Genomic DNA, 13,654 nt, shown 5'->3' with positions numbered 1-13,654 from the left:
TATGAATTGATCACGAGTCGAGTAATATATTTTTCAGTAGTATGCATCATTTCTCATGGTTAGTTTTCGTTATAATACTGTACCCTCAGTTCCAAACTGTTTGTAGCTTATACAAGTTCTCCAGTTTATATGTGAGTATCAGCGGCCATCTTGTGGGGTAGACCCCACAGGGACTAGCGGCATTTTGTCATGGATGCCCCGACAAATGCATGTCATAGTCCCCTGGGTGGGAGCTAGGAAATAACCAATTTCGATATTTTGAAAATTATTCAGCTTAAAACAATAGTCATCACAATGAGGCTCTGGGTAATAAACCCCACATACTCTACAGTTTATTACCTGGAGCCTCGTAGAGAGGTCTATTATTTAAGGCTGAATTTTAATTGGCTATCGGGAAAAGAATCCTGATCCCTGGGATCGACAGTGGGGCAATGCTTTGTAGAAAGAAGGTTTCAAAGTGAAACTTCATGAAAGACAAATCCTTATGGTAAATCCCAGGGAGTTTTGCTTTATAATACAAGAACACTCATAATGCTCATATGTTACGGCAAATTTTTGTTATAAATCCCCTACCTTGTGTAACTGTGAGTTGCCTGGGGATCACCCCAGTGCAGTGCGGCCACTGATACCTGCATTAGAAGAAAGAAATGCTAACCGGCTACCAAAAATACAGCACACAATATGTCTGCATTTGCAGGGTGCAAATTATCGGCTTTTGTATCATACAGGACAACAATCAAACAGCATCACTTCCTGGACTACTTAAACACTAAAAGCCAGCAAAAAGAGATTGGCAACCCAAACAATCGGAACTGTCTGATTTCTCTAGTGTTATTTTGTAGCTGTTCATTTCAGTGCTTTATTTCACATTAATTTTTTACTCAAAGAATTCAAAGCACGTCATGTGATTTAAAGTGGTTGTCATCATTTAAGGACGTTTGCGTCAAAATTTTCTACTCAATATATTTTTTTAAAATTTTTATTGCGGCCAGATAATGAGTAAATTGTTTCAGAAATGTAAAAAAAAAGTTGGGGTCACCGACTTTGTTTCAGAGATAAAGCGTGTGGAAAACTACCCTGATTTTGAAAAATCGGCGCGCGTAATAATTATTCAGCAGTGTTTACAAGGCTTGAAGTTAAAAATATCGAAGATTAGTGAACGGAGGCAAACGATCTTAGTCACATTTTGTAGAAGAGCGTCTGTTTCGTAAATAATTCATAGTGTTGATATCCTTTTTGTAAAACTTAACCCTGAAAAAAAGGCTTTAAAAACTGTCGTACGGCAAAACGAAAACCTAAAAAAGCGTCATTCAAACGTCAGTCGGACAATAAAAACAAAATTCCACTCGATAAATTTTTGTCATTTTCTTACAAAACGTAGATATTAATTAACAATACTCACATAATTATGACTAGCAGTAACCAACAGTTAGGAAGTGCGGGCGGCCATGTTTTTTGCGCGATTGAGGATAGCGTGGGAGAAGCGAGGGAGACGTGCGGGGCTGCGGTTTCCTGCTGTTGATGCGTATTTCAGTTCCTTCTTAGATGTATTTGATAATATTCTTATGCGAATTTGCGCCCTAGAAATTTTAATTATTACTATTTAATATAAAAAATATGTTTATGAAATGCATTATTATTATTATTAGTTGTTGTTGTTGGTAATATTATTACTCTTACTATGATTTTTGTGCGGATTACACAAAGTGTGTAGAGAAGATTAGAGAAGATTGAAAATATTTACAAATCACGGCAGCGTGAAACAGCGTAAAATCGCTTAGGCCATCCCAATAAAATGTTTCGTTTCCCATCGCCCGACCGACCCATTTTTTCGAAAAGTAAAAAAAAATTCCAGATTCACTAGTCAAAGAAGCAAATACTTCAATTTACAAGCACACGATCTTGTTTTATTAACAACAATTGGTGTGATTGGATGTCTTTGTCTTTAATAAACATCGATACTACGTTATTTAAATACTGTTCAGGAATAACGAACGAAAAGACCACGTTTTCGAGTTGACTTTGTAATCAGGCTTTCTTACTTAGGGACGGACCATTATTTTCTTGGAGGGGGGGGGGGATGAAAACTTTTCCTCTGCAAACTTTTTTTTTTTAGTTTATGCACCTCTGCAAACATTTTTTTCGAAATTCTAACTATTTTTTGTTATACATATCGTGTTTCCAAACAATTTATTTTGTCTTTCTAGGCCGTGCAAACAATTTTTTTCAATATTTTTCATCCCCCCCCCCCTCCAAAAAAATAGTGGTCCGTCCCTTAGCAACCCAGCCTTTTCTGGAACCCAGAACCCTTCACGGTGAACTTGTCGCAAAGATCCTAAAATTGAAAAAAAATCTGAAATACGTCAATCCAAACCAAAGTTATGGTGCATTGAAGTTTGAGTTTTTCGCCATTTTGAGTTATTTTTAGTAACAAAATGGCGGGAAATTCAAACTTCAATTAGCGATAACTTTTGATTACATTGACATATCTCAGAAATTTTTTCAGTTTCAAGTTCTTTGCGACAAGTTCTTTCAAAAACTGTCAAAAAATAGTCCATACTAATTTAAAATAAATTGGCGCCAACTTTATGACGTCATTTTCCCGCCAGAAAATTCAAAATTCGAAAAACAAAAAACATACGATTTTTCAGAATGACGAGTTCTATATTTATGCAAAATTTCAGGTAACCAGTATCAAAAACGAAAACGATGAATGAAGGTGAGCGTTTTTGGGCCACTTTGTGCCCACCGTGATTCAAGTGTCCATTCTTTTTTTTTTTTTTTTTTTTGCCCGACCGACCGACCCACCATCACAAGAGACGGGGCGATGGGAAACGAAACATTTTATTGGGATGGCCTTACAATACTGCAGAATTCCTAGGACAAAATGAACACAAGCAACGCCTTCAACACTTTCCTTTACTTTAATGTTAATAAACATACTCCTTTGTATTTTCTGAAGCATTGTAGTAACTTTCTAAATCTATAAACACAACTCAAAACAAAGAGGCTAAATAAACAACTGAAGCAAGTCCCGATAAAAGATGGGTGTCAGATAACAACAAATGCGTGGTGTCAAATCTGTTCAGCTTCAAAAGCCTAAAATTCCGGACTAAAGATGGAAAATGGGAGAAACTTGAAAGAAACTTTTTTTCACATTAATTTTCGGTTAATAGGAAGCCAAGAAATGTATTCAAAAAGCGTCAAAATATCGAAAATTTCAAAGCCGTGCAATTCGGCATACAAGAATTAATTATTAACTTGTTCACGCTAAAGTGAAAGTTTTGATTTCAGCCAACGGCTTCTGCAGTCAATTATTTACTCAACGGCTTTACCGATCCTTCTGAAAATTCCATTCAAACATTACCATTTTGTTCTCAGAAGTCTTTAGAAGCCGCATTAAGTCTGTGTTCAAGTCTGTGATGTGCATTCAAAACGCAAGTGCCATGACACCATGTCTTCGCGGCCGTGGAAGGAAGATGAATCCTTCATCAGCAAGGTTTTAGCACTCTGTACTCGATGATTTTCCATTTTACAGCTATATCTTACCGAAAATTTGCAGTTTAGCCTCCCGTTGCTTGTACAAGTAAACGCCAAACGTGGCATGCGCTTCGGAAAATTTCATTCCTATTGTAGCTAAGAAAACTTCAACATATGTGACCTTGCACGGGAAAACGTACTTTAACGATAATTCGTTAAACGGGCAAAAACTAACGTCTAACGAACGAGTAACTAACGACTTTTCCTAACGCTCTAACGACTTTTCTAACGAGTTGAACGCTCAAGCAAAAATATCTAACGATTTGCGAGAACATTCTAACGAAGTGCCTAACGACTTTTTAAAACGACTCTAACGAGCGAACTAACGAATTGGCTAAACAACATAAACAACTAAAACGTTCAAACTATCGACTGGTTTACTAAACTAAGACGTTTGATCAAAACATCCACCTTGTGAACTTATTTTAAAAGATGAAAATTTTTGCCAAGTAAATAAAAGCTTTAAATCATAACTCATTTCGCGCCGACATCGAGAAGGCATTACGACCGAAACATGTGCTTTGAGCAAAAAATTGGACGAGAAATGATACACAGCTAGTTTAAGAACTAGTCTAGCTTATTAGAAGGACGCCAAAACATTTCCAAATGATAAAATCTTTATTACTTACCGAAAGTTCCAAGTTCATAATGGTATAAAACAGTGCGTTCGCAAAACATTCACGGAAAGATCTCGCTGACATCGAAAGCAGAATTCGCTGCAGATGTAAAATAACTGTCGCATATTTTCGACTCTTCGACCACATCAGATTAAAGACGAGCATTGCGAGGAAGTTTCTTAAGTGTTTTCCTTCTTAACTTTAAGAAGAAACCGAGTTGGAGTTAGCTCGGTCCCGCCGAATCACAAACATAACCTGCGATCAGGCGATCTTCGGACAAAACATGATGCACGTGTGTAATGTCACGCGTACGACTTGTTTGTGTTATGACGCTTTAGGACGCAAATATTAAACCTTAAAGTTCAATCTGTCATTTAGTTTTCTTTAGAAAAACACAGTTAGATGTGTATGAAAGAATCTAAATCGGATACTTGCGTGCGGCGTTGTGTTACATTTACATTTACGATGGAGTTTATTCGAAAGGTTTCAAATTACTTTTGACATATGCAAATTTTGCCAACTTTTAGACTCTTTTGGCTGCGCCGCTTTAAAAAAGCAAAATTTGTATAACTCCTCTAAAGCTGTAATTATAATTGACGCCATTATCTGTGTTATAAAAGAAGACAAGTTTCATTCAAGAAAAATTTAGGTTTTAAGAATTTTATGCCAAATTCACAAAAAAAATAAAACAAGTTCATTTCAAGATAGACGCGATGGCGCGACATAAGTCTGTCTTTCAATTTAATATTCACGGCTCCGATGTTTTTCATGTGGAATGTTTCGTTTGCCGACTACAGAATTTTCACAAGTCAAAGTTAAGAACCGGTTTTATTTACGGAAACTCTTGTCTGAATTCCCGACGTTTCGGCAACGCTGCCTTCTTCATGGGGACAAAATTATTTCTTGTTTGCTTGCTTGCCTTCGTGTTCGCATTTCTCCTAAACACAAGTCGAAGACACTGATTCGTTTGAGGTGCGTTTATAAAACAATTGGACTAACATAACGATTTAAACGATAACAGAGCGATAATCTAACAAGTATTACTTCCTTTAGCGTTCAAAACTACTTGGAAGGTATTTCTAAATGATTTTTCCAAAGTTTCAAACGACTTGAACGGAGATTCTAACGATTTTTACTAACGATATGAACGACTTTTCTTGATACATCTAACGACGTGCATGATCTTTTTTAACGATTTTTCTAACGCTTCTAACGACAAAGAAAATTTTTCTAACGACCATTCTAACGCTTCTAACGATTTTCTTAGTCGCTCTAACGGTAATCTAACGACTAACAAACGATTTAAGTCGTTTAACGAAAAATCGTTAAAGTACGTTTTCCCGTGCAAGGTCACATATATCTCAGACTTCTTTATGCTTTTTTCTAGTTCAACCTTACTTCACCTGGAATCCAGAAGACACAACAGTAGTAGAAGGACAAAACACTACTTTAAATTGTGAAGTTTATGGAAACCCTGTACCAGATGTGAGATGGACAAAATATGGAGAAGCATTAGATATTGCAAATCAGAGGTTAAATGTTCCTTTTACAGCAAATACTTCAATTTTGACAATTACAAATGTTGTCCAAGCAGACCAAGGACTGTACAGATGTGTGGCAAATAACAGCGTAAATACTTCTACCTCAAATCCAGGAAAGCTGACAGTGCATTGTGAGTAGTTTTACAAAGTAGTGTTAGTTTTGTTATAGAACTTAATTGATTATATTTTACTTAACCTGTCGATTCCTGACCTGGCCTTGAGGAACAATCTTCCTTGAACCACTTGCCAGGGAACATTGTCAATTGACATGCAAGTTAATTTAACTAAATCAAACACCATGATTATCTTTTAATATTCAGAAGGCAGCATTTGATTTCCTTTTGAAGCCATAACAGAAATACTTACCTTTGATTTAAATGAAAGTTTACTTAATATTAATTTGTGCATGGGAGAGGTTAAGTGGTGAGAATGCTCATTTCCCACCAGCTAATGTTGGGCTTATAGAACCCTGAACCCACTTGACTCTGAAGATGACTGAAAGTCTCCTCAGGTTGTCCAAACGTCAGTCACCAACAACAGTTCTTCTCAGAACTACTCTCACCCGGATGATCACACGATATGACCTACCTTATACTCCTGGGTTTCAAACCATAATTTTGACTATTTTATGTCAATTTAGTTTTCTGTCAGTTGTAATCCTTCAATCCTCTATGAAAACCAATATTCTTTAATAATTTTGGAAACAGTGGAAAATAGCCACTATATTGATGTGCTTGTGCTAATTACCATTGGGTTATTCCAGAAGAAATACACACCTCCCCGACAGATGACAAACTGGAATTCTCCCGGGCAGGAGGGGGGGGGGGGGGTGTCTGAACCTAAACATTCTTCTTTGGGGGTCACTTTTAACTTTAACTCGATCGATATGTTTTACCACTTAAAAGAAGAAGTTTGCCTTGGATTGGAGTCTTCCAGTTTGCCATCTGTCGGGAAGGCGTTGTTTTCTTTTATTCATGAAGAATTAGCGCGATAAATGCATTACAATAACTAGCAAAACACTGTTGACCAAGCATGCAACGTCTGGAACATTTTTACGGTACCCAGGCCACCCGAGCCTGTGCTTTGCAACATCCTCAACAATGTGAAGAAAAGACGATCGGGCCGGCTGCAGGTTGTACTTTTCTGTTTATTTTAGCCAACCCAATTTTTGTATTATTTGACTACTTCCACTGTATTATCCATGCCTTACGATCGATACATGTTAACAAGTTTATGGAAGCCAGAACGTGGACATTAAGCATGAAAACTGTTGAATTCTTGAAAGAAAGGCAAGAGTTCCAGTTGACCTACAGACCCATATAGGTAACAAAATTTAAAATTATCGTAGTTCGAAAGGCTTTAAAGTAAATGTCAAGTAAATGTCACACTAACAGTCCTAACAGCGAAAACTCGATCTTGTAAACACACGCCAATTTAGGCCACCTTGTCACCAACAACTGGAATTATAGTCTTTCTTTATTAGCGCATTAAGGACTTTTTTCACTGTGTTTTTTCTTAAATTTACATAATTTTTAAGACAAGAGAAAAGCAAGTGGCATTTTCGAGGAGAGTGTACCGGAGATCACTCAAACATAACAGACGAGTGATCATTTAAATAATCTGATTTGAAATGTTAAAACTTGACCCGCAAAATTCGCAATATTAGCCGAGTATTAAAAATTATAATAAACAGGGATCTTTGGGATGAAATGTTGCGTCTTTTATATTGCCTGTAGTTTCCAATTAGGGCCTTTAAAAAAATGGAAATCCGGGCGGGATGAGCGGTCATTGAGCTTGGAAATCCGGGCAGGAATGGGGGTCTAGCAATCTGGGAAATCTGGGCAGGAAGGGGGTCAAAAATGTTTGCCATCCGTCGGGGGGGGGGGGGGGGTATTTTTTCTGGAAATTATAACCCATTTAATAATAATTCTTCAGTTATATTTTCCTTATTATAGTAGGTCATTAACTTCAACAATGTTATACTTGCAGTTGCACCAGAAGTTACAATTATTGGTGATCCAGAACAGTTTGTGATTACAGGAAAACAAATGCTGCTGACGTGTCAGTATAATGCCTTACCACCAATGTCTGAAGTTCTGTGGAAAAAGAATGGTACTGTGTTAGCAAGAAATGCTATCGTGGAGATTAATGACTCCCGTGTGACAATTCCACACTACAATGAAAGCCATGTACAACTGTCAATTAATACAACTACCCCACAAGATGCTGGAAATTACTCCTGTAATGTTACAAATGATGTTGATAGTTCATCAGATATGATAACAATTGTTATTCAAGGTACGTACATTTATTTGGCTGGTGTATCAATTGACTTAACAACTTCCAGTTACTACATATGAACTGAACCACATGGTCTTACATTATCAATCTAAGAAAAGCAAGTCATGAGTAGAGTAGATTGTACGTATTTCAGTCTTAGCATTTTGGAAAACAAGGATCCACTAGAAAGGAATGAACGTTTATACGTTTGTCTCACGATAGAATTGCTATATGAGATGTTGATCGCGACATTTTGACTGCAATACTGCTAGTCTTCATCAGGCAATGAGGACGATTGTTTACGCGTCACTATTTATTGAAGCGATTCGATTGTGAGACAAACGAATAAAAGTTCATTCCTATCTTACAGCACTATAAACAATATTCATATCTAAATTGACAAGGATTCACTGCTTGACAATTTTTGGGCTCCTGTACAAATTTAAAGAAAGTAAAAACATTTCTGATCATAATTTTTAAAAAATAGTTCAAAGTTGGGCTCATTTTATTACCCCCTCAAAACTGTAGTAAGCCCAAGTGTAGTGGGACACGTCGTGACCCTTACATAACGTAGCATTACGTAGTCGCGTAACCGGTCGAAACCGATTATCAGAGAGCACATGTAGTCGAGCAGTCGTACATGTTGTCGAATCTAGTACGTTCGCTGATCGTTGAATAAAGGCCTTTGTGTTTAGTGTGAGCAACGACTCTTCCGTCTACAAAGTGGTGGAAAACCCGAGGTTTCAAATATGCCAGCTACTATCGAAGAACTTCAAGGAGTCGTTTCCGGTTTAAGCCAAGTTGTCAAGGGACTTGTTGGCGCAATTCAAGCCGTTCACACTGCACAAACCACTGCGGCCGCTGCTTCACAAGCTCACCCACCTGGGCATCAAGCTGTTTCTTCTCCAACCTTGCGCCTACCGACGCTCCAGTTACCTACTTTCCGTCAGGATACGAAAGTACAAGATGACATCGGCGATTTCCTAGATCGTTTTCAAGAGCAAACTTCTCAGTTTCCTGTCACTGTACGTCTATCGCTGCTCGAACAACAGTGTATCGGCGAGTGGCCACGTTCAGTGTTGTCGTTTTGCCGTGGCACAGAAGGTTTTGCTGAGAAACCGCTGGAGGAACAGTTAAAATTGTATCTCACAAGTTTACGAAAAGAATTCCAGGAACCTACCGACTCCAAATGCCGCCGTTTGGCTTCTGAATTGAATGCAATGAAACAAGATCCCTCCGAATCTGTTGACGAATTCGCTTTCAAGTACAAGAATATCCTTCACCAACTCGAGAAACTGGGCGAGAGTCTCCACAAATCCTGTCCAACTTATGTTACTTCGCAGTTTATTTCCAAGCTACAACCGCATATCGCTCGTCCTTTGGTTCTTCAAGCCCAGAACGTAGCAGAGCTCGAAAAAGCCATCGAAGCAGCTCGACGAATCGAACATTCATTCATCACTTCTGCGAATGAATCGCCTACGCCTTCACAACAAGATTCGCCGTCAACATCGACAGTATTCCATGAAACCCCACAGCGTTCTGCCTTAGTCAGCACTCCTGAGCAATTTCAAAACAATCTGCCATCTCAGCAACAACGATCCTGTTGGATTTGCGGTCACACCCAACACTCGGCTCGAGACTGTCCTCAGCGACCAGCCAAGAAGAATAAGAAACCTCTAGAAATATGCCGCAACTTTAACAGGCTTCTTTCTGCGAATTGTGAGCAAGCAAACAACAAGTGTTCAGCTGGAAGACTTCATAAATGTTCTCAGTGTCACAAATGGGGATGTAAAGCTCTTCGCCACAAGAACTTGCCAACCCAATCTCTAATGGCGGGAATCCCACCCTCGAACGAACCCACCGATAGTGAACTACCTCCATCCAGTTTCACTCAAGAACAGACCGTATTTGGCTTACCCGCTGTTGCCAACCCTGGGGGTACACTCAAAGAGCGCCATATCCTCTGGACTCCCGTTGTCTCCGCTGGAAAGAAACTTCCTCTACCCCTGGATAGTTGCTGCTCCGTGTCTCTTGTAAGTCGTTCCCATGCTGATCATGTTGCCTATAAATGTCCACAGTTGAAGTATCAGTCACTTTATAAACCAGTTGCTGTCTCCGTTGATGACGCAAAGTCTCAGCTGCACGCCATTGGCACCATGGAAATTCCAATACAGTGGAACAATGGCAAATAAACCACATTTCAGATGTTAGTCGTTCCTGGTCTTTCCTGGCCCATTCTTTTTGGAGAAAACCACTTGCACTCTACACAGGCCTTGGTGGATCACGCTGCCCCGAGCATCCACTTTCGACATCCCAGCATGTCCTTCAAAATCACCTGTTCTCTCCAGAATCCTCTCACAGAAGCATCGCCTCAAGGCAACCCTCATGCTGGTGTCACCTGTTTACTCACAGGAGCTCCATTCCCAGGCCATTCACCTGGAACTTCCAAACTAAATCGTGGACCTAACTTTGTCTCTGTTTACCTAACGCTTGGTACTTCACTCATGGCACTCTCACACTCAGATTTATGGGTTCACGGTCAAGAAATTCAGCCCGGTGTTAAAGTTTTGAGTGGTCGATTTCACCTAAGTGCTGCCAATGATCAACGTCTTCCTGCTCGTTCCTGTCATGCATCAGTCTGTAATCTGACATCAACTTCACCTGAAACCATTCCGGAACAGCTTGTCCCTGACCTTCAGTCTTTGTATACCACCACCCTTGCAGTTGAGTGCAAACGTAAACAATCAGATATCCCACAGAATGTTATTCTTGGACGTGTTCAACCAATCCAGGATGAAGACTCAAAAGTTTATGAAGATGCAGCAGAAAACACTGCAAACATTCTAGCAGACAGCTGGATGTGTTGGGCCAATGGACAAGCAGCCTTATCACCAACTGATGTACAGCCTCCTACTCGTACACCCATCTCTTCAAGTCAGACTTACAAAATATCTGAACAGCAGAAAGAATTAGCAGCAGCAGGACTTGACTCCTCAGTTCTCTCTCCCTTTACTGAGAACTTGGCAGAGTTCAATGAACATGACAGTGAATTTGTTCCCTCCACAACTGCACCACTGGATCCCAACTCAGAGGAGTATCATCAAGCATTATTAAAGGCATTGGCACTTGCTTCCCCGAAGTATGCGCATGTGGATCAAAGCATTCTTTACGAATTTGAACAGCTTCTGCGCAAGTATCCCACTGTATTTCTACTTCCTGGTTCTCCCCTGACCGAGATACATGGCTTTGAACATCACATCGACACAGAGGATGCTCTGCCAGTCTACAAGCATCCCTACCGCAAAAGTCCAGAAAAGCTTCTTGCTGTCCGAAATGAAATACAGCGCATGCTCAAGATGAAAATTATTCAGCCAAGCAAATCTGAATGGGGAGCACCTTGTATCCTTGTTCGTAAACCACCTGAAAATGGCATTCAGCAACCACCGCGCTTTGTTGTCGACTATCGAGGACTAAACAGTGTCACTCATGGTGATGGCTACCCCATTCCTTCAATTGCTAGTGTTCTTGATTCAATTTCTTTGGGGAAAGTCTTCGGTCACTGTGATCTTGCTAGCGGATACTGGCAAATTCCTCTTCACTCACAAGATCGCCACAAAAGTGCCTTTTGTACTCACGTTGGACTTTACGAATTCTTACGGTTACCATTTGGATTAAAAACAGCTCCTAACACTTTCCAAAGGATTCTTAACACCGTCTTCGCAGATTATTTACATCAGTGGTTAACAGTGTATGTTGATGACATAATCATGTGGGCACAGACACACCATGATGCTCTTTGTTGCTATGAACTGCTGTTTGCTCGAGCTGTTAAAGTGGGCATACAGTTCAAACCTACAAAATGCACCTTCTTTGCCAAGGAACTTCAAGTCTTAGGACACACCATTACTGAAAATGGGAGAAAACCAAATTCAAAGGGTGTAGAAGTAATTTCTAACATGGAACCACCTTCAAATACCACTAGCCTTAAGAGGTTTTTGGGTCTCTGCAACTTTTTTCGTGACTACATTCCTAACATGCCTTCTCCCACCCAGCATCTTCGACAGCTTCTAAAAAAGGACACTCCCTTTCAATGGACACCTGATCACACCAAGGAATTTGAGGACTTAAAGGGTGCTGTCACTAGCCCAAATGTCATGTTGCTTCATCCAGACTGGAATTCTGCATTTGAACTGCATGTTGATGCTAGTAAACTTGGTTGTGGAGCTATGCTTGCACATTGGAAAGATAATCAGCTCCGTCCTGTCAGATTTGCATCAAGAGCCTTCAGTCCTACAGAATCTCGATGGCACACCTTGCAGCAAGAGCTGTTTGCTGTAAAGTGGGGCCTAGAACAATTTCGTCCTTACATTCTTGGCCGACGAATCAAAGTCATCACTGACCATGCAAATCTCAAATGGCTTACCTCCTTGGCACCTCAGCAAGCTAAACTAGCACGTTGGTGTATGTCTATGGCAGAATTTGATTTCTTTATCGAACACCGTCCTGGCATAAAAAACACTGTCCCAGATGCTTTGAGTCGTCAACCTATGCCCGACTTACCTGTTGTTGAGCACTTGTATGCTCCAGAAGAGGGTGTTACCTCTTTTCTCCTACTTACATTGTCTGCAGATGTTCCACACCATACACCTTCCCTAGTATCTGAGACTGTTAATGGAACTTTTGCTTATTTACGCCATGTTTGCCTTCTAACTAACATCACAAGTCACCCTGCAACATCAGAGCGAGTTGAACCTGAGACCTCAAAGGAAGCTCCAATTGGAACCAGTTCAACTGATTATTTACATGCCCAAACAGGACTTATCCTTCGTCGTGAAGAGTTTGCAAAACAACAACAGAAGGATTACTGGTGTAACCTTGTATTTAAATTCCTTTCCTTAGGAGGTGATAAATCAAAACTGCCAGGAGTACCCCAGAAACATTTACAGTGGGCTCAACATTTCTCAAAACATGCAGCTGTTATTGATGGCATTCTTGTGTATCGTGATGAGTTCATGGATAATCCTAATCACTATCGCTATGTAGTACCAGATGACATCCCGTTACGCAGACATTTGTTGCGAGCCTATCATGACTCTCCTATGTCTATGCATAGAGGCAGAGAAGCCACTTACCAGTCCTTGTCACATGACTTTAACTGGAGAAACATGTCAAAACATGTCCGAAATTGGATACGCAGATGTCCTGACTGCATTCGCTTTAAAACCAATGACCAGCATCATGGTCCCATGCAGGTTCGTCTTTACGAACATCCATTTCACACCTTAGCAATCGATTATGTCGGCGAGCTTCCAGTCTCACCAAATGGAAACAAGTGGATTTTAACAGCAGTTTGTCCTTACTCAAACTTTCTTCGCGCTATTCCTGTACTGGATAAACGTGCTACAACAGCCGCCCGTGACTTGTATGACTATGTCTTCTTGGAATTTGGATTCCCTACTGTACTTCAAAGTGACCAAGGTGGAGAATGGACAAATGCAGTACTCCAGGAACTCACTAAGTTGCTATCCATAGAACATGTTTTCACCACAAGTTACCGCCCTCTTCTTAATGGCTCTACGGAGCGTGTGCACCGATGGTTAAACTCTGCATTAGGCATTTATTGTGAGAAAAATCAACAACTGTGGGAAGAATTCTTACAACCTGCAACTTATGCTC

At 40.0% G+C, this 13,654-nt stretch overlaps 1 protein-coding gene across 27 annotated transcripts in view; it reads left to right on the top strand.

Moving 5' to 3' along the window:
• LOC144639691 (protein sidekick-1-like) overlaps positions 1-13,654 on the top strand; it is a 105,013-nt gene that overhangs the window by 12,601 nt on the left and 78,758 nt on the right. For all 27 annotated transcript variants that reach the window (XM_078498972.1, XM_078498996.1, XM_078498981.1 and 24 more), the window contains 2 exons: positions 5,545-5,829; positions 7,688-7,996. In XM_078498972.1, coding sequence (XP_078355098.1) covers positions 5,545-5,829; positions 7,688-7,996 — 594 coding nt within the window. The remainder of the gene's footprint in view (positions 1-5,544; positions 5,830-7,687; positions 7,997-13,654) is intronic.

Source organism: Oculina patagonica, unplaced genomic scaffold (assembly GCF_052425735.1).
Source record: "Oculina patagonica isolate OP01 unplaced genomic scaffold, crgOcupat unplaced12, whole genome shotgun sequence".
Classification (NCBI taxonomy): Eukaryota; Metazoa; Cnidaria; class Anthozoa; order Scleractinia; family Oculinidae; genus Oculina; species Oculina patagonica.
The sequence above is the reverse complement of the archived record's forward strand: the minus strand, read 5'-3'. Positions and strand labels throughout refer to the sequence as shown.